Consider the following 25,774-nt stretch of genomic DNA (forward strand, 5'->3'; position numbering starts at 1 on the left):
TTAGAAAAAGTCAGTGTTAAGCTACTCTGAGAGTTGGTGATTGAAGATTCAACTTCACACTGTAGCCTTGTGTGAAGTTTCTTCTTGGTGAACCTGCTAGCTGTAGGGTATGATGGGTATGCCTGCATAGCAAAGCAGCCAAGATGAAAGGGGAAAGGGAAGCTAGGCAGTATAGTCTGCCCAGCACGCTTCATAGGCTGTCAACAGAGACAACGTCTGTTAATTAAATCTGTGTTTTAACTGACACTCATTTAATCCCCAGGAAGGTTTATACTGGAACAGGCACAAGGCCAATGTAATGTGATCAGGAAACACTTTCCTATTCAGGTACTGTACCCCACAGCTCCGAGCCCCTTAGCAAAGAGCACCACAGGTGTCCAACAACTGCGGGAAGACCCTGGCATGTCCTGGCCCAGCTGAGATGCCCCCTGGGTGCTGCTACTGCTTCTGCAGTGCCAAGCAAGTTTGTCTTCTGTGAGTGGCCCTTAATCCCATAGAGGTTGAGGTCTAATTCCCAGACAGTGTTCAGCATTTAATTTTGGTGCAGTAAACACTGCCAAGCATTGCAGAAATCCAAAAAGCCCCGTTGTCAGCTGTGAAGAAGGCACTGTTGGACTACGGCAACTCACCCCAAGGTAGCCAGGGTCAGGCTCTGGTGTTAATTCTTCCAATGTGCCTTGCTTGTGTGTAGAAGTTTTAATAGAGGAGTGATGTTAACCATGTAAATCTGAAGCATCGTCACTCAGTGTCGTGGTTTAAGCCACCGTTAAGGGAAAAGTATGCATATTTACATCTTATCTTAAAATAGACAACTTGTTCTGGTTCTCTTGGTTGATGAGAATTACCCCCCCCCCCCCCTTACATTCACTGGTAAATCTGTACAAGTACTGTACTATCTGTCACTTAGAACATATGCTAGAGACGCAAGTACTTCCTATACAAGGCATAAATTACTGAGGACCCCCACATGCACCTTTTTCTGATTACTTTCTAAGTCTATACAAAAGCAAAAAACCTTGATTTTGTTTAGCTTACTTGATGAAGTACTTCCTGCATACCTCAGGGTAAATTCACACACGTAAGTGTCCCACTGACCTGGTGGGTAAGGAACTGAAGGTCTTTTTAATACCAGCCAACTTCCATTTCTCAGTAGGACGGAGCTCACAGCGTTCAAAACACGCCTGAGCATGTCTGAATTGATCTGATATGAAGCGAGGCCCATTCTGCTGGGATTTCCAAGCAGGTCCTGACATATTGTGCCACAAGAAAATTCTCTGTATTCCTACATGCACACACTCTTCCTCCTCCTCCTGGCACTGGACACTCCACTGGATCCCTCAGGCAGTGCTAAATAAAAAACAAGTGCATACATTGCTGTAACTACAGGAGCTGAGCCACAGTCTGGGAAGCCAAGGGTGCCTTTTACTTGATTGCTTGCCAAAGCTATTTAGCATCATTCAGCTGAGAGCAGTTAGCTCTCTCCCGGTCCTTGCCTGCTATATCACTGTCACTTGGGGGAACAGGGCAGTACTCACAGAACCTAAAGACCATTGTCTGAAAGTGGGTATTAATCTATCTCTTCTTTTTTTACCTCCTTAAAAAGCTAGTGTCTGTCTAATCGTACCTCTCTCAGAAAGATAGTCAGACGAACTGAAGCTCTGCTAAATATGAAGCCAGGCTGAGAGAGCTGGGCTGGTTCAGCCTGGAGAAGAGAAGGCTCCTGAAGGGGAGACCTGAGAGCAGCTCCAGTGCCTAAAGGGGCTGCAGGAAACCTGGAGAGGGGCTTGGGACAAGAGCCTGTAGGGACAGGCCAAGGGGAATGGCTTGAACCTGCCCGAGGGGAGACTGAGATGAGCTCTTAGGCAGAAGCTCTTCCCTGTGAGGGTGCTGAGGCGCTGGCCCAGGGTGCCCAGAGAAGCTGTGGCTGCCCCATCCCTGGCAGCGTTCAAGGCCAGGTTGGACACAGGGGCTTGGAGCAAGCTGCTCCAGTGGAAGGGGTCCCTGCCCGTGGCAGGGGTTGGAGCCGGGTGAGCTTTGAGGTCCCTCCAACCCAAACCGCTCTGTGGCTCTAAGCGCGCTCTCCGGAGCAGGGACCAGCCCCCCCCTGCGCCAGCAGCGCGCACCCGTCCGCGGTACCCCGGGGCCTCCCCGGCAGCGCCCCGCCCCCGAGGGCCGGCCCGGCCCGGGCTGCCGCCTTCCTGCTCGCGGAGCGGTGGCGGTGGGAGCGAGCGGCAGCCGCGGCCATGGAGGCGGTCGCCGAGTGCCTCAGCCCGGCCGCGCGGGAGCAGGTAAGCGAGGGCAAGGGGGGCAGCCCCCGTGAGCGCCCGCAGGCTGCCCGGACGCTTCCCCTCCGCGTGTGCCGGCGCTGCCTCAGCCCGAAGGCAGTGACCGAGGTGCTGGGGAGTGTGCAGGGGGTCTCCGGGCTCCCGTGCACGCTGTGGTTCGGTCGCATTCTGGAGGCAGTGTGTAACTGGCAGCAGCTCTGCAGGGGTGAGTGCTCGTGGGCACTTCCTGCCGCTGCTGGCAGCTGCAGGAGGAAGCCAGTGCTTCAAAGGCTTTCTTTTGAAAATCAGAGGTAAAACACATGTTGCTTGCTGCTCGCTGGGGTACAGGAGCAGATAGGGCAACTGAACCTCTTATGTGTTTTCTGAGTAAACTTTCAGAACAGCCCCGTGTGACTGTAAGCTGTTAATGTGTGGATTAGTCATCTGCTGACATAAACCATCACCCCTGGGTTCACCACCGTGGCTGTGTGAAGGGGTAGGAGCTGTTTGACAAGCCTGTCATGGGCCTGTCTGTTTCACTGGCAGTGTTGGGACGTGGGTATTGGAAGTGAATCTATGAGTAGGTTAAGGTTCATGAACATGTTGGCTTTTAATGCTAACTCATACTTAAGAGAAAGGTGGGGAGTTAAGCAGGATGAGGGCTGGCCGAGCCCCGCATGATTCATAGGCTCCTTGTCAAGCGGTGCAAAGTATGTTTGCATTTATAACTCAGATGCAAAAATATCAGGTGAATATGCTGGTACGATCTCTAAACATACAAGTTATTTATAGACTCTTGTTTGGATGCTTAGGAGGGCATGAAAACTCATGGTGAGCTCCTGGAACTCACTGTTTTATGTCACCTGTAACTCAAGTGAAGGTGGGAAGTCATTGCCATGGGTAGCACTGGTTTTACGTGACATCTGTGTCACAAGAGTATTATAAATCAAGCGCTGCTTCTCTAAATAGACTTTAAATTCAGTCAAAGTAGAGCAAACCTTACCAGGTTTCTTTTGTCTGATGAAGTATGACTTGCGTAAATAGCGTGAACAGTTGTTTATCATTTGAGGAAAAGCCTTTACATGCACAGTAATGGAATGCTTGTCCCCAAAGTGACTTGCTGGCTCCATCTTAAGTGTGTTGGCGAGCAGTTTAAATCAGCCTGAGAATAGTTACTGCAGAAATACATAATAGTAGTTGCATACAGTAAGCAGGTGTAATTTAATCGGGCAGTCTTGTGTTTGAAAGCTGCTCTGACAGTGGGATCAGAGAACTTTGTCTATGGTTTGGTGCTGGCAAACTAACACTCTCCACAAAAAAGCATGGTACTAACTTTGATTGCTAGTCTTAAAAGCAGATAATTTTGTGCACATTGGAATTAAGGGGTGCTTTGTCTAGATCGAAACCTCTTATGTATGTAGCTTTGTGGCAAGTCAACAGAGTCATTTTTCACTGCTCAAAAAAGTGCATAATTTCCTGTCTTTGTTGGCTGTTTCTTGGGGCTCCCAGTTGAACAATGAGCTCTTAGGCATTGCATAGGGAATGCACACCTTCAGGATGTGTGTCATTAACCTCTACCTAACAAAGTCACCTAAATAATTCTGTCATCAAAATGATAATGAATGTGCAGCTTCCCTGGCACTGTGCTCGCAGCCAGGAAGCTGTCGCTTCCGTGACCATTGTGCACTATACACTAGGCCCAGCAGCACGGGCTGTGGGTGCAACCAGACCTCTTCTTGTCTTGATGTGTGGGGTGTAAAGCCATGAGAGGGTAACTCCTCAGCAGATGCAGATCTTGCACTCCTATTTCTCCCCACTTCCTCGTGCTGCAGACAGCAGAAGACTCCTCTCACCCTTTCCTGCGGATACCAAATAACCACACAACTGCAGGCTGGGGGGGCCGGGCCGGAGCACCCCTGAGGAGGACTTGGTATTGGTTGACAAGAAGCACCCCATGACCCGGCTTCAGTGTGCGCTTGAGGCCAGAACCCCCCCATGTGCTGGGCTGCACCCCCAGAGCATGAGCAGCTCAAGAAGGGGATCTTGCCCCTCTGCTGAGCTCTGAGGAGACCCCCCCTGCAGCCCTGATCCAGCTCTGGAGCAGCAGCACAAGAGGGATGTGGAAGAGGGGAGGCTGAGACGAGCTCTTAGGCAGAAGCTCTTCCCTGTGAGGGTGCTGAGGCGCTGGCCCAGGGTGCCCAGAGAAGCTGTGGCTGCCCCATCCCTGGCAGTGTTCAAGGCCAGGTTGGACACAGGGGCTTGAAGCAACCTGCTCTAGTGGAAGGGGTCCCTGCTCGTGCAGGGGTTGGAGCTGGAGGAGCTTTAAGGTCTCTTCCGGCACAAACCTGTCTGTGGTGCTATGATCTAGTTTGGCTTTTTTTCAGATGCAGTTGTACTTCAGTAGTGAACCAGGTTGCAACCTACTTAGTTTTTCCCTGTTCAGAGCTAAATGTGCTGAACTCCTTGGAGCAGAATTAAGATCTGCTGCAGAGAACTCAGTAGTTTTAAAACTAGTGACCATTTAAGCAGGGGTGTCAAGTACTGAGTAAGGGGACTTACAGAAGCAGTGACCATTTTCAGTGCAGCAGTATACTTGTTTCGGGGCTTAGTGGCTATCAATCATTCTGTGCAACTGCCATCAGAAGACAAAAGTGCAGGAAATGCAGTTGTAGTATTTGAGCAAGTTACATAAATTAAGGCAATTGTTTTTCAGCTGATGTGCATTTCACGTTCACCTCTGCAGTGGGGTTGCCATCTCCTTGTATGCCCACAGGGCCTTACAGAGGCCCCTTATTAGGCTTGATGGGTTTTTTTGAGATGCACAGATTGGCTGAAGATGCCAGTCCTCCTTGTCCAGGTGAACAGTAATTGATAAAAGGGAAATTACAAAAGCTTTGTAATGAGAGCAATTAGGCTTCATATTTTTAGTCCTCTGTTTTTGCCAGTGATCTGTCACTTTTGATTGAGGCCTGTTTTACTTGCTCACTGAGTCACTAGTGAATTTTAGATTAAGATTACTTCCTTTGAGCTTGGTGATTTTTCTTTTCTTTGTTTTGAATCCGTTGAATTGTTATTTCTGCTGGCAAAGTGGGGCCTTTCATCTTAGCCTTTGTAGTCTGAATTTCAGAAGTTTGTATGGCTTTATTACTGTTTTCATGATCATTGAATCCCAGAGTGGTTTGGGTTGAAAAGGACCTTAAAGCTCATCCAGCTCCAACCCCTGCCATAGGCAGGGACACCTTCCACTGGAGCAGCTTGCTCCAAGCCCTGTGTCCAACCTGGCCTTGAACACTGCCAGGGATGGGGCAGCCACAGCTTCTCTGGGCACCCTGGGCCAGCGCCTCAGCACCCTCACAGGGAAGAGCTTCTGCCTAAGAGCTCATCTCAGTCTCCCCTCGGGCAGGTTAAAGCCATTCCCCTTGGCCTGTCCCTACAGGCCCTTGTCCCAAGCCCCTCTCCAGGTTTCCTGCAGCCCCTTCAGGCACTGGAGCTGCTCTCAGGTCTCCCCTTCAGGAGCCTTCTCTTCTCCAGGCTGCCCCAGCCCAGCTCTCTCAGCCTGGCTCCAGAGCAGAGCTGCTCCAGCCCTCACAGCATCTCCGTGGTCTCCTCTGGCCTCGCTCCAACAGCTCCACGTCCCTCTTGTGCTGCTGCCCCAGAGCTGGATCAGGACTGCAGGGGGGGGTCTCCCGAGAGTGCAGCAGAGGGGTGAGAATCCCCTCCCTTGACCTGCTGGCCTGATGTTCGGCTGTGTCTCTTGCAGTCTGTGGTGTCAGTCTCTTCTACTGACTGCCCTTGATTCTGGGTCCTGACAGATGCTTGGGCTGGATGAAGGCCAAAGTCATCCAGGCAAAGCCTGTTTTGGTTTAGTCAGCACAAAGAGAGAAATGTGAAGTTAAAGCTGCTATTTGCAGGGTGTGCAAGAAATAAAGGTATTTATAGCATGGAACTATTAATGTGAAAACAGAGTCCAAGACTTTCAAAGAGTGTGGTTTGACAACCTTGGGTAAGTTTAGTCATCCGCCTGCTGTTGAGGAAAAGGTCCATAATAAATCTGACACTCTTATGTATTAGTCTAAAAGTCTGTAGGTGACAGTGGAGCTTGTGTTGGGAACATCTGGGCCGTGCGGGTTGCTGATGGGGTAGCTGCTCCTGTCAGTAGCTGAGGTTATGCTATGGTTATGCGCAGGGAAATTCATATGTAATAGTTCTGTTTGTCTCCCACACTTGCTGCAGAATTTGCTGGGTGTTCGGGTTGCTACGAGACTTTGGTTTATCTTTGATAAAATCATACACAGTAAGTGTTAGGTGTGGTCTCATCCCTGCCCTGATTGATTTACTTCCTCTGAGCTCACAAGTGATGCCAGGTTTGTTACCAGTGTTACCTACAGGATATAAAAAATTCCAGTCTGAAGAAGTAATTCCGTCAACTAAAGCATGGTAGAAAGGGGATCAGGAAGGGCACATGCTGATCACTGAATGTCCAGCCTGAGTATAGCATGCTGCAAACCAGGTTGGAGAGCACTCTCTAGAGGCTCGTGCGTAGCTTCAGAGGAGAAGGGTTTGAGAACACTGAGCTGGGATGCTTGACTTCTGCAGCTGGGGGTTGGTTTTGTTCTTTGTCAGATAAGGACTTTCCTGGGGAACTGTGAGTGTTTGGGAGCTCTCACTTACCCTTCTGCAGACTCTGGTGGTCCTGTTTTGTTCAAGTGCCAAAGGAAGATGGATGATGAGTGAGAGCACGTTCAGTCTTGCTTAGCCAACCTAACCTGAGAAAGCAAAGTAGATTTTATTTGGAAGTGTTTGGTTCATGCTTAATCATTTTATCAGTGCTATTTGTATCACTGATACCATCAGAGACCATTGCTTATTGTATTGGTCACATGATTGCACTGAGAATTTCTTCCCTTTGCATATTTCTTGTCACCTGTAGTCTCATTTTTCTGTGGCTTCAAAAACCCTTCAGGGAAGGATGGCTTGTCCCTTACAAACCACCTTTGTCCAGTGCAGAAGAGGTGGTGATTTCATCAGGAACCACAATGAAAATAACTGTGTAGTCATCTAAATAGCACCCAGGCACCACTGAGAGCATGTTTAAAAAAATGTAACAACCAGTTTATGTACAGTATTTGGTGCACAGCACCAGACCATAAGGTAGGAATGAAAAGCAGCCTTCTGACATACAGCCTGAGGTTACTAAAGAAGCCAAGAGCCACACTGTCTTTATGGGATGCATAGCAGGAGAATGAAACAGTGGTTTTAAACTGAGAATGGGTTCTGACATGATGTGGGGTTAATTCCCTGTGAGGATGGTCAGGCAGTGAAGCAGGAGCCTGGTAAGTCTGTAGAGCTGCCAGCCTTGGAGGTTTTCGAGAGCCAACTAGGCAGCATGATCCGAATTTGATCCTGACTGTGCTTTGAGCAGGACGGTGGATTTCCGGAGGTCCCTTCCAGCTCAAATGATCCCAAATTCTTTGTTTTGATATGATAAAAATTACTTGCTTTAATACACTAGTATTCTGGGTGGAATAACAATTTGTTGACTTCCTACAAGCATAACAGCATGTGCCAATGGCAGATTTTGAATTTCAGAAGCTGTTTAAAAGGATCAGAATATATTGTTTCTCTTGTTTGTATGTTGAAGAGCCGTGCAGTTAGGGAAAGAAAAAGTTCATGAATACAAAATATGTTTGTTCCAAAATGTAAGGCATTGTTAGTCAAAGATACTAAGTGAAAATGTGCTTTTCCTCTTGCATGTCTTACAGGTTTGCAGATTGGCTTTGCAGGTGGAGGGCTGCAAAGCTGAAATAGAATAAATTAGAGACACTCTATGGATTGGCACTGAAATTTATCCTAATAAATGACAGGTTGCATGTATGAGGGACCACAGGAAACCTGGAGAGGGGCTTTGGACAAGGGCCTGTATGAACAGGACAAGGGGAATGGCTTTAACCTGCCCGAGGGGAGACTGAGATGAGCTCTTAGGCAGAAGCTCTTCCCTGTGAGGGTGCTGAGGCGCTGGCCCAGGGTGCCCAGAGAAGCTGTGGCTGCCCCATCCCTGGCAGTGTTCAAGGCCAGGTTGGACACAGGGCTTGGAGCAAGCTGCTCCAGTGGAAGGTGTCCCTGCCTATGGCAGGGGTTGGAGCTGGATGAGTTTTAAGCTCCCTTCCAACACAAACGGTCCTGTTACTCTGATTTACTTGAATCAGGTGCGATTTGCAAATGTGTGTACAGTAAAGTGGTTTACTTAAATTTTTGTGCTGTTTCGTAAGACTCCTTACAGTTTGCAGGGATGAGAGAGCATTTCTCTAAACTGTAGGGAATGAAAGGTATATCTCCTATTCCCTCTGTCCCCAAAAAATCATGAATGAGCTGGTGTCACTGGAGCAAGATTCTCCTTCCTTGGGACATGATCCTGTTGTGTTTGTGCAGCTACTGGTAGAAGACGGTGGTTGTTACCCAGTGTCATATGAATTGCTTGGCAGCCTTCTGTGATAAATAGCCCGGAGTAATCCTTGTCTGTGACAATGTCCTTTATTTACAGGGGTACTGATTGCGGGGTAGACTCAGAGCAGGGCTTCTTGAGGTACTGCAGCCTATTTTTGAATCAACAGAAATGGATCATGTAAAGCCCGTATCATACTTGGTCAGTCCTGTGATTTCTCACCTTTAGCATACATCTTTAGATTATGTTTATATAGTGGGTGTCATAAGTGATTTCAAACATTGCAGGTAAACCAGGACTGCCTGGCAGGGATTCCACCTCATCTCTGCCCAGCAGCAGGGCTGTTGGTTTGATTTTTGGACAAACTGCTTCAGGTTGGCAAGTGCTTTTGAAGACAGAGTCCCTTGAAAACACTTGTGGTAATCATTGAATCATCATGGAATGGTTTGGGTTAAAGGGACCTTAATGCTCCTCCAGCTCCAACCCCTGCCACGGGCAGGGACCCCTTCCACTGGAGCAGGTTGCTCCAAGCCCCTGTGTCCAACCTGGCCTTGAACACTGCCAGGGATGGGGCAGCCACAGCTTCTCTGGGCACCCTGTGCCAGCGCCTCAGCACCCTCACAGGGAAGAGCTTCTGCCTAAGATCTAATCCAAGTTCCCTACATGCCTGTACACTGGAACCTGCCTTCGTTTGTCTCTGTAAGTAACAACACCCTGCGATGATGAGAAGGGGGCATGTTTTGGGCGCAAGCATAGAGGTCTGCTCTGGGTACAAGACCTTGAGTGCATTTTGCAGTTTCTGTCTGTTTCAGAGCCGGTTACCCTGAAATTCAAGCAATGAACTCAAAAAAGAACAGCACTTTGTGCAAAACAAACCCTTTTCTCTTTCTGCCATGGGCTTTTTTTACCCTCAGAAAAGGTTTTTCTGTTCTTGTAAGTAATGTTTCAGACTGACATTGTCTGTGTTGCAATGATTAAAAGCTGTTCATGTAAATAGACCATATTTGCACAATGGGGAGCTCCTATGGTCATCAAGAGGAATCTGCCTGCCCGCCGGTTTTGAGTCTAGAGGCAATGCAGTAAAATGAGGGAGAATGTTGGTAGCTGGTCTGTGGAGGTATTTAGGGATTGGGGCTGTTTATGGTAGGGTTTAGTAGGATGTGGGTGATGGGAAGGGTCCTGGTCCTCCCATACACCCATCTTGTGCTTGGTTTTCATTGGCACTTTTCTGTTAGCTGAAAGTTTCAACCAACCTACTCATTTGTTTAAACTTTTCCCATGTTTTGTGTTGTGGTTTTGAGGGCTGTGGCCCTTTCCCATAGGTTCAGGTGGTGGCTGTACTTACAGAAGGGAAAAGAAATGGCACCTGCCTTCTTTCTGGTTTTCCTCCTGGTTAGAAGTGCTGGTGGAAGCTGTGGCATTTTGGTGTTTTGTATGCTTGACCTTTGTATTACTGCAAGTGTTCCTGTTAAACTGGACGCTGTACTTACAGTAAGAGGTTTCAGAAGCAGAGGGGTTGGGTGTAACACCGGGATGACTGGCTGAGCAATGCCTTTTGCTCCCTGCTGAGCTATCTTGGATTTCACTGGGCAGACTGCTCCCAGCTGTGGGGTGCAGACCTGAGCTCATGTTCCATGTTTCTCTGTAAGACTGAACAGCTTTGCCTGCCTGGGATGAAACACAGAATATTTAAAGATATTACTGTATAGGCTGTTGTAGTGCTTCCAGCTGGGCTGAAATGAGGAAGTGCTGTAGATCTCCCGGGAGGCCGGTTCTTGGCAGGTTTCCACTCCGGAGAGGTTTGGACTTGAATGCGGATGTCTGGAGACTTCGAGTTAGTGTGTTTTCTCAGGTTCCCTGCTCCCACCCCAGCACCCAGCATTTCGGCCTTAGCTGTGCATAGTCATGCTCAACAGCACCGTTTACCTGAGTGCTGTGCCCATGTATGTGTGCGCTACGTCAGCGGTTGGGAAAGATGGCACATAGTGTGTTTGCTGTTGGTCAGATTAATTCATCAATAGAAATAAGCTGCACCACGGGGGGGGGGGGGGGGGGGGGGGCGGGAGGGAGAAAGAGCAAACCCTGCCTTTCATAAACAAATATTGCTGTTTCCTCTCTATCCACACAAATAGTAATTAAAGAAACGCAAAGTGCTGTGAAACACAGCTCCTGGCTGAGGGTAGTGCCCACACGAGGGTGTATTACCTGGCTGTGAAGCATAACAAATTATGGAAGGCAGGGCCATTACTTGCAATAGGGAATTAACTCCTACAGATGTGTTTACAGTCTTGCCGAGTCAAGTCTCCATATTTCATGCCCTGCTTAACAAGTGTGTTTCATGTGGAATTGTGCAGCTTTTATTTCACCGCTGTGTTCCCCTTTGCAGGCTGAAGCAAGACTCGCAGCAAAGCGAGCGGCACGGGCAGAGGCACGGGAGATCCGGATGAAGGAATTGGAGAGGCAGCAGAAAGAGGTATGGTCAAGGCTTTTGGGGAGGTGTTTTGGTCATCTTCTTTCCTGAGTATAATCCGACATCGTGGAACAAAGGGTTGATCTGTCTTTCGTTGAAACAGTAATAGTCTGCTAATGTTGATCATCATAGAGGAGCAGATAAACAAGCCTGGAAAAAAATATGGATTGTGGCAAGAATTTTGTCATGGTGAAGCCAGTATAATTATTCACTGGTAGTTAGTTAGTAATCAAAGTCTAATATTAAATCTCAAAGTACGCAGCTTGTCTGTGTGTGCATTGGGGGGTAGGTTCTTATCAGTTCATTTGAAGTCTAATTCATGTGGAAGACTTGGCCTTGCATAAAACTCCCTGTAACCTGTTTTGCTTCATTGTTGTGAATTTGACATTGTGGTCTCCCCTGTTTTGTGAAAACGGTGGTCTCCTGTTGGCAGGAATAATGGTTGAAACTGAATTTGGCAAAACATTTGGATTAAATGCCTGGTGTAGTCTTTCCAAAATTGTGGAAGAGCTGGTTATTTTATACCACGGCAAAGTTACTGTGCCTCTGCATGTCAGTGTGTGGGGTATCATGGGCTTCCCTTGTCGGAATGGTTTTAAAGACCAAAAAGGCTTATTCTGCTCCTGCTGCGTTTGACAGGTTAAGAGCTGTGCTAAATGTTTGTTTGCTACAAGAAACTGAGAGCAGCATTTGGTTTGAACCTCTAGAAGCTAAACTAGTGCTATTAGACTGGGGATCCAAGCATGGGTTGTCACAGGTGGGCTGAACCAGGAGGACTTCAAACTGATATTTGTTGACGTGTGTTTAATGAAGACAGCAGAGTAGCAGAACAGAGTCAATCGTAATAATACCTTTATTTGTTTTCAAATTAATTTTGAAGGAAAGGGAAGAAGTAAGGAGTTTGGGAGCAGGGTGTTGGAATAGGTAGTAAGAATAAATATACTTCTGTGCTTTAGAGTGCAGAGAAGGATTTAGTTTAGCTTTTAAACAGTGAATGGAAATGTGATAGCAGACTAGTGTTGGTGGAGGCTGCAGTAATGCCTGCAAAGGAAGCAGTTTGCCTATGCTCAGCTTTGTGCTGGAGTGTCTTGTCTAGTTGAGGCACGTCTCAATGTATCTTAGCAGCCCGTAACCACAGCAGTGTTACAGGTTAGATGTACGTGCAAACACACCAGGAGTAAGAGCTGCAGGGGAGCATTGCTGCAAGCACAGTGCTTGTGGAGGAGAGGAGCCTTTTCCTGCTATGGCTACTGCTTCTGTGAAGGATGTTTTCTTGCAACCTGGACCACAGTCAGAAGGCCTGGACTGCAAATAGACATTGATACTGTCAAGCTGCCTGCTGTGCCTGTGGCCTGAGTGATGGGACTTGCCGAGCAGCTTTTGGCAGAGCTGTGGTAAACAACCAATAGATGCTGTGTTTGGGCAGCAAAGTAAATACGGGTGTCATGGCAGCTGACAGTGGTTTTACCATCTAATTTGCAGATAACTTTAATGGAACTGATGACCCCTTTGAAGATTAAAAGCTGCTGCTGCTGCAAAGGGTGTCATAGTAAGTTGAAAACTAGCACTTGTCTGAATGGTCCTGCAGTTACTAACTGAAGAGTGGTGGTCTGAAACCGTGAAAATTTGGGTAGATAAAACCTGAATCCTACAGGACGTTGCTCTGAAATACCAGATTTAGTGAAAGTAAAATGCTCTTTGAAATGTCAGCCCCAGATGCAAGGGGGAGCCTGTAAGGGTGGCTGCAGGAAGTTTTTCATGGCCACGGGTGTCTTGCAGATATAATAAAAGAAAACATAAACACAGAAAATTCCAAGCAGGGATCAACACAAGAGAGCTGGCACCTCCCCCTACCTTGGAGGGGAATGTAGTGGGGTACTGGTGTCAGTACAGCCTCTTTTCTGCCATCTTCATTTTCCTCCTCAAAATTTTCAGAGGAATGAATAGCACATTCCCACTACTGCTGTGTTGTATAACCAGAACTTAAAGCACTTGTTCTACTGCTTCAGAAGGCTTTTTAGGGGCAGTTATGGAAGTTAAAAAGCAATAAATAAATTTATTGCATGTGTGTGTACTTGCTCATGCTTAAAGCAATGTACATGCCCAGACAAGCTTCTTGTGGAACATGGATTACTTGAGAATATATTTATATTGCTGGTCTGGTTAAATGTTTCCAGATGCTACCATTGCAAGCTATAACCATGGCAGTTTAGCTCTTGCTGGCAGTGAAGTAGGGTGTTATAATAATTTGGATTTGGACTGGAAATTGGCTCCTCTACCTGCCCACTGTCTGGTATTAATGGCATTTCTTAATCTTCTGCTGCAGTTTCCTCTTTTTAAAATAATTGAGTGATTATTGTATCGGGAGTCTACATCTGTGATTTAGCTAATGTTCTGCTTGCCATTACAAAAAAATAGGGCTTTGAGGGTCTAACCACTGTGAGGGTGCTGAGGCGCTGGCACAGGGTGCCCAGAGAAGCTGTGGCTGCCCCATCCCTGGCAGTGTTCAAGGCCGGGTTGGGCACAGGGGCTTGGAGCAAGCTGCTCTAGTGGAAGGTGTCTCTGCCTGTGGCAGGGGTTGGAGCTGGATGAGCTTTAAGGCCCCTTCCAACCCAAACCATTCTGAGATTCTATGAAGTACCAATGTAGAAGCACCAGGTATCTGAGATTTTTGTTCTCTTATATGTAGGTGGAATGAGCAGCACCTTTATTGGGAAGCTATTAAATTGCCCAGTGCTGGTTCTGTTGGCTCATCATACATGAAGCGTGCACCACAGATTAGTCACAACTGTGTAGTAAAGCTTATAGGTAAATGGTAAAGATTACACAATATCATACCGAGCTCTTCATTTGGCAGAAGTTACTTCATGGGAAGCACATAACTGAGAGCAGAAATTGCTGTGTAGTCTGTTCTTTTGGAAATCTAAAATTATAGTCATCATCAGCCACGCTATGGATAAGCTCCTTTCCTTTCAACAGGCACGATGAGAAGCTCGTGGCAAACAGCTTGGCTTTAGACGATGGTGAGCATGCTTGTATGTATTTAGTAGGGAATGAGTTCCTGGTCATGAGGCTGTAAGAAAGGCACAGACCTAGTAAGAAGTCAGGAACATTCAAGCAGTTATGTTTATTCTGTCTGTGCTCCTTGCTGTTATCCACACTGCCATGTGCATTAAGGATTTGGTTTACAGTTGCAGAGTCTAAGAGTTGTGCTTTGTGCTGAGGCAAATGCTTGTGTGCATTCAGATACTTACTGTGAATTCAAGTGAGGTCAGTCTTTTTGAATAACAAGTTGTTTATCCCCATGGGTCTACCAGGTAAAATAGAGGGAATAATTGCTTTCTGTGTATTTTTTCCTTAGAAGGTTGGTGTAAAGATATATTAAAGCCTTTTTTCCTCCAAAAAATATTTAACAGTAATGTTACAAGACACATAAAAGCTGCAGCATTAGGGCTAATTGTAGAGAATGTTTTATGTAGGAGTACCTTCTGCTGGCAAGACTTTAAATGTCTTTTTGAGGACTGACACTTGGAGACCACAATTTAAGCTGATATTAGTACCTGAAGTGAAGAGAGAATGATCTCCCATTCTTTAACCTTCAGGATAAGATTCTTCCTTGCTAGTTTACACAGTAGATGAGCCTGTACTTCTAGTTCAAGGCAAGTGCAGTATGTTTATCTCCTAGATTCATTTTTGGCTCTTGCTTTAAGGGCACAGCACAAAACTTGCCTTTGCTATTTTGTAATTTGCTCTTTACCAGCACACTCCTTTGCACATATTTATCTTCCTTGAATTCATATTTCTTTGGAATGTTACCAGCACTTAATGTCATGCATTGGTTTTTTTTCCATGTCAGTTCCTCGAGCATGTCATAAATTCAGTAAAGACACTAAAAGCAAGTTAATGTGGGCAAAAGACTTGCAGCCAGTTTTGATCTGCTCCCCCCTCCTGTTGACTGTGATGTAGGCCCCTTCTTGCCTTGCAGGGATTAGGTGCACGCTGATGGGAGGCAGTAGGTCCTGTGATATTTGGGATTGCTTGAAGCCATTTCAAAATCCAACGACACTGCAGGAAAAACCAGAGAAAAGCAGGATTATAGTGGCTTAAATGGAAGGGGTGAGACTGACCATGGAATTTGGTGCTTATGCACACAGGGGAAAAGTTAAAGAGGTTTGTGATGGTTAATCTGTATCTTTCTTAACAGGTCCAGTGTGGGTGCACAGGAACATTGGGAGAGGGAGTATGTTGAAGGTGTTTTTAGTAGTTTGTGAGTTTCTGCCTCTTTCTACTGTCTGCTCCTCTGGCTTGTTCAGTCACTTTGGATCAGAGCTGTTCTAATCCAGTTAGCTAATAGATGACCCTAAAATTCCAGTTTTTATAAAACACTGGAACAGTTATGATGATGCACTTGGCTTTATCCCTGTGCCCCCCTCCACAGTGTCTGGCCCTGAACAAGCGCCTCGTTGTTATCTTATCCATCGGCAATCAGGGTGCTGGACACAAGACTTCTTGTGTGTCTCAGTGGGAATACCTACTATGCCAATCCTGAAGCACTGGGGCTTGAAAAATAAGACTTCCATGGTGTTGCCTCAAAGCATGAGTGAAATAACAACATTGAGAAGTTAAAGCTTAAAGGTTAAACAGCCTAAGGTAATTGCCACATCTGAAATGGTGATGTCTGGCTTCAGTGTATGAATGAGAGACACTCTATGTGTGCAACAGAGAAACCAAAGATCGGGGTCCGTGTGCAGTCTTGGGAGCTGTGGGTCGGTGGAGTTCATTTTCCTCTTCAGAGTTTTCTTAGTAAAAGGTGAGCAAGGTGGTGGAGTTGTTTAGGAATCCTAGTTTGAAGTGTGGATCCTTATTATCCCCCCTGCACTTGTAGGACTAGGAATTAACGCTTCTGAGATATTAAGCTGGGTTCTACAGTTGTCCTTCATGATCATGAAGGGAAACCTCATCAGGAGAGCAGGGACTGAAAGAAGTATGCTCTGCTTCCCAGCACTGGGATCTGGGTTCACGTGAGGTGGCCCAGATGGATGGAAGGATTCCCTTAATATTCCAAAAGAGGGGAGAATGACTTCCCTGCTGCCTGCTGACCAGCTGGAGGGTTTGAGCCAGCAGTGTACCGTTCCCCCTGGGATGTGCTTAGAGCAGAGGGCTGGCATTGGTGTATATTCAGTCAGCATCAATGCTTATCTAGGAAGACAAGCAGTAAGGTGGCTGAAGGCATTCAGACCAGAGTTGTGATACATTTCCTACAGATAGAAAGCTAGTGGGGAAAAAAAGCTGCAATTTCCTTCTGGATGTGTGTAGCCAGTTAGGTGTTTTTAAACAGGAAGGGTTTCTGGCTTTAGAAGTGTTAGGAGAGATGTGAGAAAATAGCTGGTTTTCATGTGAATTTCCAAAGCTGATCAGTCAAGGGCAATTCTCCACTTAAACAAAACTCAGATGTATTACAGTGGCTGTATTGCTTATGTGTATTATTAAAATGGTTCAGAACTATGGAACAACTTTGTAGAGTCAGCACTGCATTTATTAGGGCCTGCAAATGGTGTGAGGCTCCATGGAGACATTAACAATTGGAAAAGCAGCCTGCAGAGATCCTCCAACGTGTGGAATAAATTTTCAGGGAGCTTTATCGAGCTGAGACTGTGCTGTACACAGGTGAAAGATGTATAAGCATCAACACTGTTGTAACTGTGCTTCATCAGGTCAGGATAAAATTTGTCCCTAAAAGAAGTTTTTCTGCAGTTAATGCTGTTTGCTTTTATTGTGATGGTAGATGTATGACTGTCATCCCGCATGAATAAATGGGCAGTATTACTTTGAAGGGGGGAAGCTGGAAAAGAGAGAGGTCCTAGCTCACAGCTGGGTTGGGCTCTGATCTGGTGCCATGTCTAAGGGGCAGATGTTCATACAGTCATAGAATGGTTTGGGTTGGAAGGGACCTTAAAGATCAATGCCTGTGCCTCCAAGAGCCTAGCGAGTATGAAAACAGGAGTGCTCTACTTCAGCTAGGCACACAGAGGAGGCCTAGAAGGTAAATGCTGCTTTCATTCTACCCAATTGCAGGGCTTTGATGTGTACATCTTTTTGTTTTCATGTTTTGCTGTATATTCTGTATAAATGTTGTGATTTTTTTCTCTCTTTTAGAATGAGCTATAGAACATTGCATTGCTGTTGATGTATTCACACTAGCTTTTGTTTCCTTGTTTTCCTCCTTTCCCTTTTCCCCTAGATCTACCAAGTTCAGAAGGTAGGGCTTGCTGTCTTTCATTCTTGTTTGCATGTGTTCCCACGTCATGAGTCTTGCCAGCATTTCTAATAAACCTCTGAGGAACAGAAGGTGCATAGCAGGCTTTATATTCCCACGCATTTTCCTCTTCCCTCCCATAGTCTAGGGGGGTGCACAATAAGGATGACCCATGTAAAATGTGTCTGGTCAGGCACTTAATGTAATGTTATCTAAACACTGTTTGACAAAGAATAAGCAATAAGCAGGAAGGTCATTTGGCAAACAGCCATCGTAGGAGGGTACGGTGGCTCCGTGTGTCACCAAGCACTGTACACATGTTTGTGTGTTGAAGGCCAAGAATATCACTGAAAAACACTTGGGGCTGGACAAGCATTTAACATGTACCACCAGAAGAATGACTTTGAGGTGACTTTGTTTGCAGTGAGTCATTGAAGTAAATCAGGGATGCTGTGTTTGAGTAAATAAACTCTGTGGCTTTTCATCCAGCGTGGCCCAAGCTTATAAATGCTTTTATATTGTTTAACCCCCTCCCACCTCAGTCATCATCGCTTCCCTCCTCCCAGTTTCAGTTTAGTAGTTCCAAACGATGGTGGTGGTGATAATAGCTCCCTCTGAGGTCACTTGCTACGTAACAAGAGAGAGTTTAGGTTTTGTGTTACGATGTTTGGCTGTTCCGTACTTCCAGCATGTGAACTGTGTAGTACCTTAAAGAGAAACGGCCCAAAAGAGATTTTGCAGTGAGGGAGAATGCGCATCTCTCTTCAAGCCTGCCATTTCCTGCCTTACTGAATATTGCTTCTGGTTTTGTTTTTTCTGAGGTATTTTTATTGCTTGCTGAATGACGAATGTCTCTTTAAACCACAGCCTGTTTGTCTTTTGTCCTGGTGCTCCTGCTGCCTTAACTGCATGTTTAACTCACTTGACTGAGCAGTGCATGTGCTGCTTGGAAATGCTGTTCTCCTTTTCAAGTGCATATGTATATGTTGATAGCTACTCAAATCATGTGCTGCGGTATTTAATCCTGACCCCATCAGTTTGGCCACAAATACATCTTACTCTTGTTTTTATTTGCGGAGTTGGTACGTACTAAGTGATTCAAATCAACTTCTACCCATGGATCAGCAGGCTCGTTATCAATCTCCTTTATAGGAACTAATTTAATCTGCTGGTACAAATGCAGCCCTGCGGGAGCCCAGGAGGGTCTTTACTGTTGGTGTCCTGACGTGGAGGAGAAGTGGGTTAGGCTCACACCATCCCGTAGTCTGCATAGTAGTTTGCAAGTCTAGCAGTTTCGCTGTCACTTAGTGAGTAAATCTGATCTGGAATTCTCTCTCAATGGTATTAATGTCATGAATTATTTAACTGTAATATCAGTTTTCAGGGTGGAAGGGAACCTGAGTCTGGGAGAGGTCTCCAAAAAGCAAATGAATGGATAAGCACCATTTCTTCCTTTAACCTGTGCAGTCATTCAGACCAGCCGCCTTGGGGCAGAACAGAAGAGTCCACATGGAGAAAGAAATGGGAAGTGGCTGAGGGGGCAAAATACCTGAGACTTCAAATGCTGCCAGTTCAGTACAGGGTGAGACGTGCTGTTTGCAAGATCATCAATTAAAATAAGTAGTCTCAAGGTAATCACATTCATTCACATTTTTCGTGTGGGGATAGTAAGCACATAGCTATGTAATTTTAAATGGTAGAGGAAAAGACTTAAGTGGAACTTGTAACATAACAGGTCTTAAGGGCTATTTCCTTATCTGCCTTTTGCAAAACTGAATTCAGAAGCTTCTGTGAGAAAGTAAGGAGACAGCAGATCAAAGAAGCAGCACACCTTACAAAAATTAGTAGTGTGTTTATGGATCCTTCCCATGTGGATTCTCTGTTACCACAGTGGTTTTTAAAGGTGATTTCTAGTGTTATAAAATATTATATATCTCTTGGGGGAGCTGGAAAACCTCTATTAAGGCTTTACCTGACCTGATTTACTACAAAGCGTATAATCTGTAGATTCAGATCACGTACACAATCCTGACTATGTGAAGCACATAAAACAATGCAACAGGCTGTCTGTTGTACGTGTCATGCTTCTGCCTGGCAGTGACTCATCTGAGCACTTGTGAGGAAGTTTGTAATGCTGAAAAAAACAGTAGTTCATGTCATGCCCTCTAATTTCATGTAGTTTAAGGGAGAAATTTCACTTGTGTTTAATTTGGCTAGGCATTGTATAGAGGTATTTAATGTATTTGGGCACACAGCAAGATGCTTTGCAGGTAAAAGCCAAGGGGAATACTCCCCTGTTCTCATGAGGATGTGGTTAAAGAGCTTTTTGAACCGTTGTCTCTTTTCCTTGCTCCAGAGAGATTTCTGCTTACTGTGTAAATCTGCAAGGCAGTGAATTTATTTTCTCTTTTCAAATTACAGGCCTAAAACTTTTCTAATATTTTTCCTAATAAATGGGATTGCTGTGAGCTCTTGCCTTTTCCCAGTTTGACCCCCAAACTGGCAGCATTTAATGGTCCTTGTGCAGTTTGGACTCTCCAGGGTGTGTAATGGAGCACCCCCCTGCCTATTGTACTTCATAGCAGAATTTCTTCTCTGCAGAGCTGTTAAGGTGAAAATGAAGATGACCTTAGTATGACAATAGTTTTATTGTTTAATGAGGAAGAACTCTGAAGTGGGAATGAACTGATACAATATCAAAGAACACACAGCTGGTCTAGTTTATTAACAAATAGTGACTGAGGTTTTTAAGGGTGAAAGAAAAATTACATTAATACCATTGAGTGAGTGTTAAATGCAGAGTGTAATACAGAAAGGTTTCTGGGGAGTTTATCGTTACCCAGGGTTTTGACTGTTAATACTCCTGCCTCCTCAAGTCTCTAGGAAAGCTGGCAAGTACAGGCTCGATTTTTCCACACATACATGAACATCAAAGCACTAACCTGATTTTCTTTTAAAATACATATTATGCTTCCTTAAGTAGGATTTCTATTTGCTGCTTACTGTGCTTAAGGCTGGTGAGTTTTCCTTTCACAGGAATGTCATGGTCACCATTATAAATGCAAACTTCCTGAGACTGGATTTGAAGCTTGTGTTTGAGGAGAAAGAGAAGTCCTGTTAAACCCATGGATCTTTGAACAATTTGCTGTCTGGTGGAAATTCAAGTTGATTGGGAAATTCCCAGTGTTGTGCAGAGATTATGAACTGGGAAACTTACACTGCCATGATGACAATCTCCTAAGAAATGCATGGCGTTTGTTACTGAAATACGGAGAGCTTTCCGATCTCGCCTGCATTGGTGACGCATGTCCTCTTCTTCCTTGTTGGTGACACCACCACTGTTAAGATAGTTCAAGTGTGGGCAAGAAGCCTTGTGCTCTGAACAGGAGCTCTCAGGAGTCTGGCATGCAGCAAATAAGAATACACGGAGATCAGTTGCATTGTATTCAACTTGTCTTCCCTTGACAAATCTGTATGGGAAACATGATTTGACAGCATTTTTCACCCCAAAAGTGTTCTGTGTCTGGATCCCTTGTAATGAGTCTTGACTTAAATGGGTCAGGAATTCAAGACTCATTATGCTCCTTGCTCTTAACCCCACAGCACTGTTGTTTTTTCACTGCTGAGAAGGAAGCTCTTGCATGCCCTGGCTGTACCTGAAACACGGCTTTCTCCTTGCCGGGCAACTCTTCCTGGGCATGTGCTTCTGAGGGCTCTCGTGGCACTTGGATCAGCTTTTCCCTGGCATGTTTGCGTGTGTGGAGCTGTGCGGCTAAGCCAAGACCTGGCAATGCATGTCTAAATGTTCTGTGTTTGCCTTTCTCATCTAAATTTTGGGTTTTTTTTGTCCTTTTCTGTCTCTAGAAATATTATGGTCTGGATACTAAATGGGGAGACATCGAGCAATGGATGGTAGGCCTTAATGTAGCTAAACAGCTTCTATGTGTTGAAGTTTTCTATAGTTCATAGTGTTTGAAATTCTGCAAAGTAGGTGTTTTCATGTACTGGAAATGTGAATTCCACTCTAACCACAGCCATTCCTGCTGTCTGCATCAATACCTGGAATACGGCTTTTGATCAGCTTAAAACTGGCAGGGGTTTGGTTAGAGCCGTATCTTTTTACAGACCTCTGTCCCCACTGTCTCACTTGAAGGTTAGATTATCATATAGAACCATTAAAGCCACTTGTGTTACAAGGAATGTATGTTCTCATTTTACTTCTTGTGGGTTTTGTTACAATTTCAGTCTTATCCAATCTGCCTTCAGGTAAATTTTCAGCATTTTTTATCCATGCTGCTTTAGTGACTTTGTACTTACTGGTCCAGGGGTACTCTTCAGATGCATTGTTACTGCTGTTAGGGCAATGCTCACTTTTTCCAATAATACAGTACCCTAGATATTACTATTTGTTAAGCCAGTTAAGTTGCTACCAGATATGGACTTGGCCATTAGCAACATCTGACTGTGTTAACACCCATAATGTAAAACGAAGAAGTTGCTAAAGTGCTGGAAGACACTGGCTTCAACTGTCTTGGAAAGAGTCTATTTCAAAGGCGGTGGTGCTGTGTGTCACAGAGGCTTAATGACAAAAGCACTATAAGTATACTGATTCCCAGAGGTAGAGAGATGAACTTGAGATGGTTTTGGGGCTAGAAATAGAGGTGTCATTGTGTGCAGTTTTCATAGAAGTGTGTAGCAGAATAAAACAGGAATTGAGCTGGGGTCACAAAGGAAGGGAAAAAGGTTTTTTCTGACCTGACAAGCTATCAACTTCTGTTATCTGGTAACCTTACTGACTCCTGAACATTGCTGAAGTTCACTGTGTCTTTCTGAAAGCTCTCTGTTGGTGCATCTGTCCTTTCAACACTTCACTCTTGTGTTTTTTTTTTCCTCTGCCACCTTGGTAGGAAGACAGTGAGCGTTATTCCCGTAGAGCCAGAAGAAATGCCTCGGTTAGTATCTACTTTTTCTTTTTCTTAGCTAGACATTTCAAACTAAGAAAACAGACGTGGATAAGGCAGTTCCTTTTCAAAAGGAAAAAACCCAACAACAAACCAAACAACCAAAATGGTCCAAAAATAAGCTTCCCCCCCCCCCCCCCCCCCGGCTAGGGAAAACCCCAAAGCCACTTCCTGACTTCTCCTCAGTCACTCTGAGGAGCTTTTGAAAATGTGCTAGAATAAAGGGGGGCAGGGGGTGGAAGGTGGGGAAGTAACCTGCTCAGGGTGTTTAATATTCATTTATTCAGACCCTGAGCAGAGAACACCTCAGCAAGGTTGTCATTCGCCCGGTAGTAAAACGCTTGACTGTGTTCCTTGGGCAGGGTACGATTTCAGTTACTTTCTGCTTATAGGTTTAATGAGATTCTTTTTTAAAAGACATTTCTTTTGTATGTCTTCTCTTTCCCTCTGTCCCATCAAAGCCATCAGCATTTACCACCCTGCCTGTTACTTGTAGTTTTTTCATTGTTTTCTTGTCTTTATACTTTTCTTTTGATAGGCTTCGGATGAAGATGAGCGCATGTCAGTGGGTAGCCGTGGAAGCCTGAGGGTTGGTAAATTGTACAATTTAAGTGTGCATGTGTGTGTACTGATGTTGCTTTCCCCCCCCTTATCACCAGACTGGTTATAGTACTCTGATACCATCTTTGCAAAGTCTTGACATGTTCCATGTTCAAGCCATATGCTTTGTTGGGTTTTTTCGGAGTACATGTAGGTCAGTAATTCTTTCAATCAGGGGAATGGTCAGATTAGCACACACAGAGCAGGGACACCAACAGAGCATGTGGCTGTAGATCTGGTAACTGCTGTTTGCTCTGACTGTTGCAGGAAGTACTTGGCCAAAACGTGGATATATGCAGCTGTTTCATGTGTGCACCTTGTGAGTTCTGCTGTTTCATAACCCATACTGAGAATTTGGGAAGAGGAAGTGCTAGCTTACTCCATAATCAGTGTTTATGAGCTCAGGAGACTAACAGCAAATTATTGATGGAAATAAGTCTTAAGCACTTTGGAATTGCAGGTGAAACACTCTCCTCACAACTGCTTCAGTGATATTTGAAATTCATCTGCAGACATGAGTTGTGGATGAGGGGGATTAGTAGAGCAGAGTCCTGTAGTGCACTGGTACTCATCTGTAGGACAAATTCAAGTGTTTTCTTGTTGATTTTTTTTCTCAACATATCCATACAGTATTTTTTTAGATATAATACACATGGGCACAAATTTAACCCTATTCTACCACAGACATAATCAGCTCTTGGAATTGTGAAGACAGTTTAAGCAATTTAGTGGTTGTGAGCTGCTAGTGCTATTGTCTCGGTGTGTGTTAATAGTCTTCAAAGATGATCGGAGTTTGCTGCTTCGGAGACTTGTGGAGAAGCACTCAGCTAAGCACAGAACTGAAACAATCCATAGCAAGCGCTAGGGAGGAAGCTCTCAGCAGTCCTGAATGTGAATCAGCTGTGGCCAGTTCTTGTTTCGGAGTCATTGTGCCTAAAACTGTTGTGTTTGAGAATAATTTCTTCTCCTTCTGCCATTGTTCCTCATGTATCAGTAGCACCAGTTCTGTGGGGTACGCTGGATGATTAGTTCTAATTTTCTAGAACAAGCAAGACCTACGTCATTATTTGTAATCTTTGGTTTCTGGCTTCTGTGGAGATTCCTGACCGAGTGTCCCCAGGAGAACAGGACTGGGTGTCAGACCTCATGTGCCTTTGAAAGAGCCTGGAAGATGAAAAAAAAAGGCAAAAAGTGACTACTGCAAAGCATGTTCAGTGACCCCTGGGGGTGACTTTGTGTTCTCTGTGAGGTACCGCAAAGATGCACTTAAAAGTTTTAAGTGTGGCCTTGTTCCCTTTTTCCCTTACTGCTGTTTATGGTGTTAAGATCTTTGTTCTTTCAGACCACAAGCTTGTTTGTGTGCTTGTTTGTTTCAAAGCTAGAAGATGCCTTTAAAGATCCAGAGATTTGGTGAAGAGAAGCTCATCCTCACAGCTGAACATGCAAACCAATGTATATTTTACTTAGAGTTAAATTTGGACATGTTCATGGAAGTCTTTGTAGGAGGGAAAAAAATATCTCTAGATCAGTTGAAATTTCAGTTCTTTCTATTTAGAAGGTGGTTTTGATACAAGTGGGTTGTTTAACCATGGCTATAACTGTGTGTCCCTTGATGGAGCAAGATGCAGGCATGCTGGCACCACATTTACAGTGGAAACCCAGTTCATCTGAGAAGGGGAGACTGAGATGAGCTCTTAGGCAGAAGCTCTTCCCTGTGAGGGTGCTGAGGCGCTGGCACAGGGTGCCCGGAGAAGCTGTGGCTGCCCCATCCCTGGCAGTGTTCAAGGCCAGGTTGGACACAGGGGCTTGGAGCAAGCTGCTCTAGCCGAAGGTGTCCCTGCCTGTGGCAGGGGTTGGAGCTGGATGAGCTTTAAGATCCCTTCAACACAAGCCGTTCTATGAAGATTATTCTGTGGAACACCTTTAGTTCATGCAAATCCCCTACTGATTCCTCATGATGGTTTCTGTACCGTGATCCTGTGTTCTGTTACATTCTTGAACTGCAGGAGCCTTGCATTCTGCCTCCCCACCATCCCTCACAAAGCTTTTCTGAGCTCTCTTACTGGAGCTGCCTCGTGCCTTCTGGCTGTGATACCACTGCTGGTCTGGTGAGCAGCGGCTCCAGCTGCCTCATGGGATGGCCCATAAATCCCTAATACTTCTGCAGAGAATGTCCTTTTCAGACAGAAGGATCTGGTTGGAGCTTCTCGCAGTGGTATTTGTAGTGATGTTGCACAGACTCCCCCCTGTCATTGTAAAGTAGCATTTGGTGAATGTTCTTACGCAAGCTGACGCCTGGGCAGGCACGGGAAAAGAGTTTTGACAGAGCTTCCTTCCTTGATCCAAGTGTCACTGGGATTGTAGAAAGTAAACATTTGCTAGTCTGAACTGAAAAGCACCCTTACACATCTCTTAATTGTTCTATTCACATTGAATTGATAGGACGTACAGTGACTGTTTTCTTAGTGTGGGTTTATAGTAGATGCTTTTCATACTTTGATCACATCTCTCTGTCTCTTTGTGAAGGTTTGGCTCTTGCTGTCTTTGTGTGTTTGCAAAGCAACCAAGTTAAAAATGGTTACAAAAAAGTGACCAACCTAAAAAACTACCTCTGAGGAGCAGAGTTCAGTTTGGCTTCTGAGCACCAAAAACTATTGCCTTGTGTCCACAAAGGATTTGTAAAACTAGATAGAGAATTCTGAATGCTCTTCTTTTTTTTGGCTATTGGAAGGCTCTCCTTCCATAGTTGCAGAATGCCTTTGCAATTGGTCTGCAAGGCTT

General features: G+C 45.3%; 1 protein-coding gene across 1 annotated transcript in view; it reads left to right on the forward strand.

Moving 5' to 3' along the window:
* LRRFIP1 (LRR binding FLII interacting protein 1) overlaps positions 1-25,774 on the forward strand; it is a 111,549-nt gene that overhangs the window by 39,738 nt on the left and 46,037 nt on the right. Inside the window, exons 2-6 of the mRNA XM_080622057.1 lie at positions 11,093-11,179; positions 17,418-17,435; positions 21,297-21,344; positions 22,340-22,384; positions 22,932-22,982. Coding sequence (XP_080478183.1) covers positions 11,093-11,179; positions 17,418-17,435; positions 21,297-21,344; positions 22,340-22,384; positions 22,932-22,982 — 249 coding nt within the window. The remainder of the gene's footprint in view (positions 1-11,092; positions 11,180-17,417; positions 17,436-21,296; positions 21,345-22,339; positions 22,385-22,931; positions 22,983-25,774) is intronic.

This window comes from Psittacula echo (assembly GCF_963264785.1).
Source record: "Psittacula echo genome assembly, chromosome: 6".
In the NCBI taxonomy this organism is placed as follows: Eukaryota; Metazoa; Chordata; class Aves; order Psittaciformes; family Psittacidae; genus Psittacula; species Psittacula echo.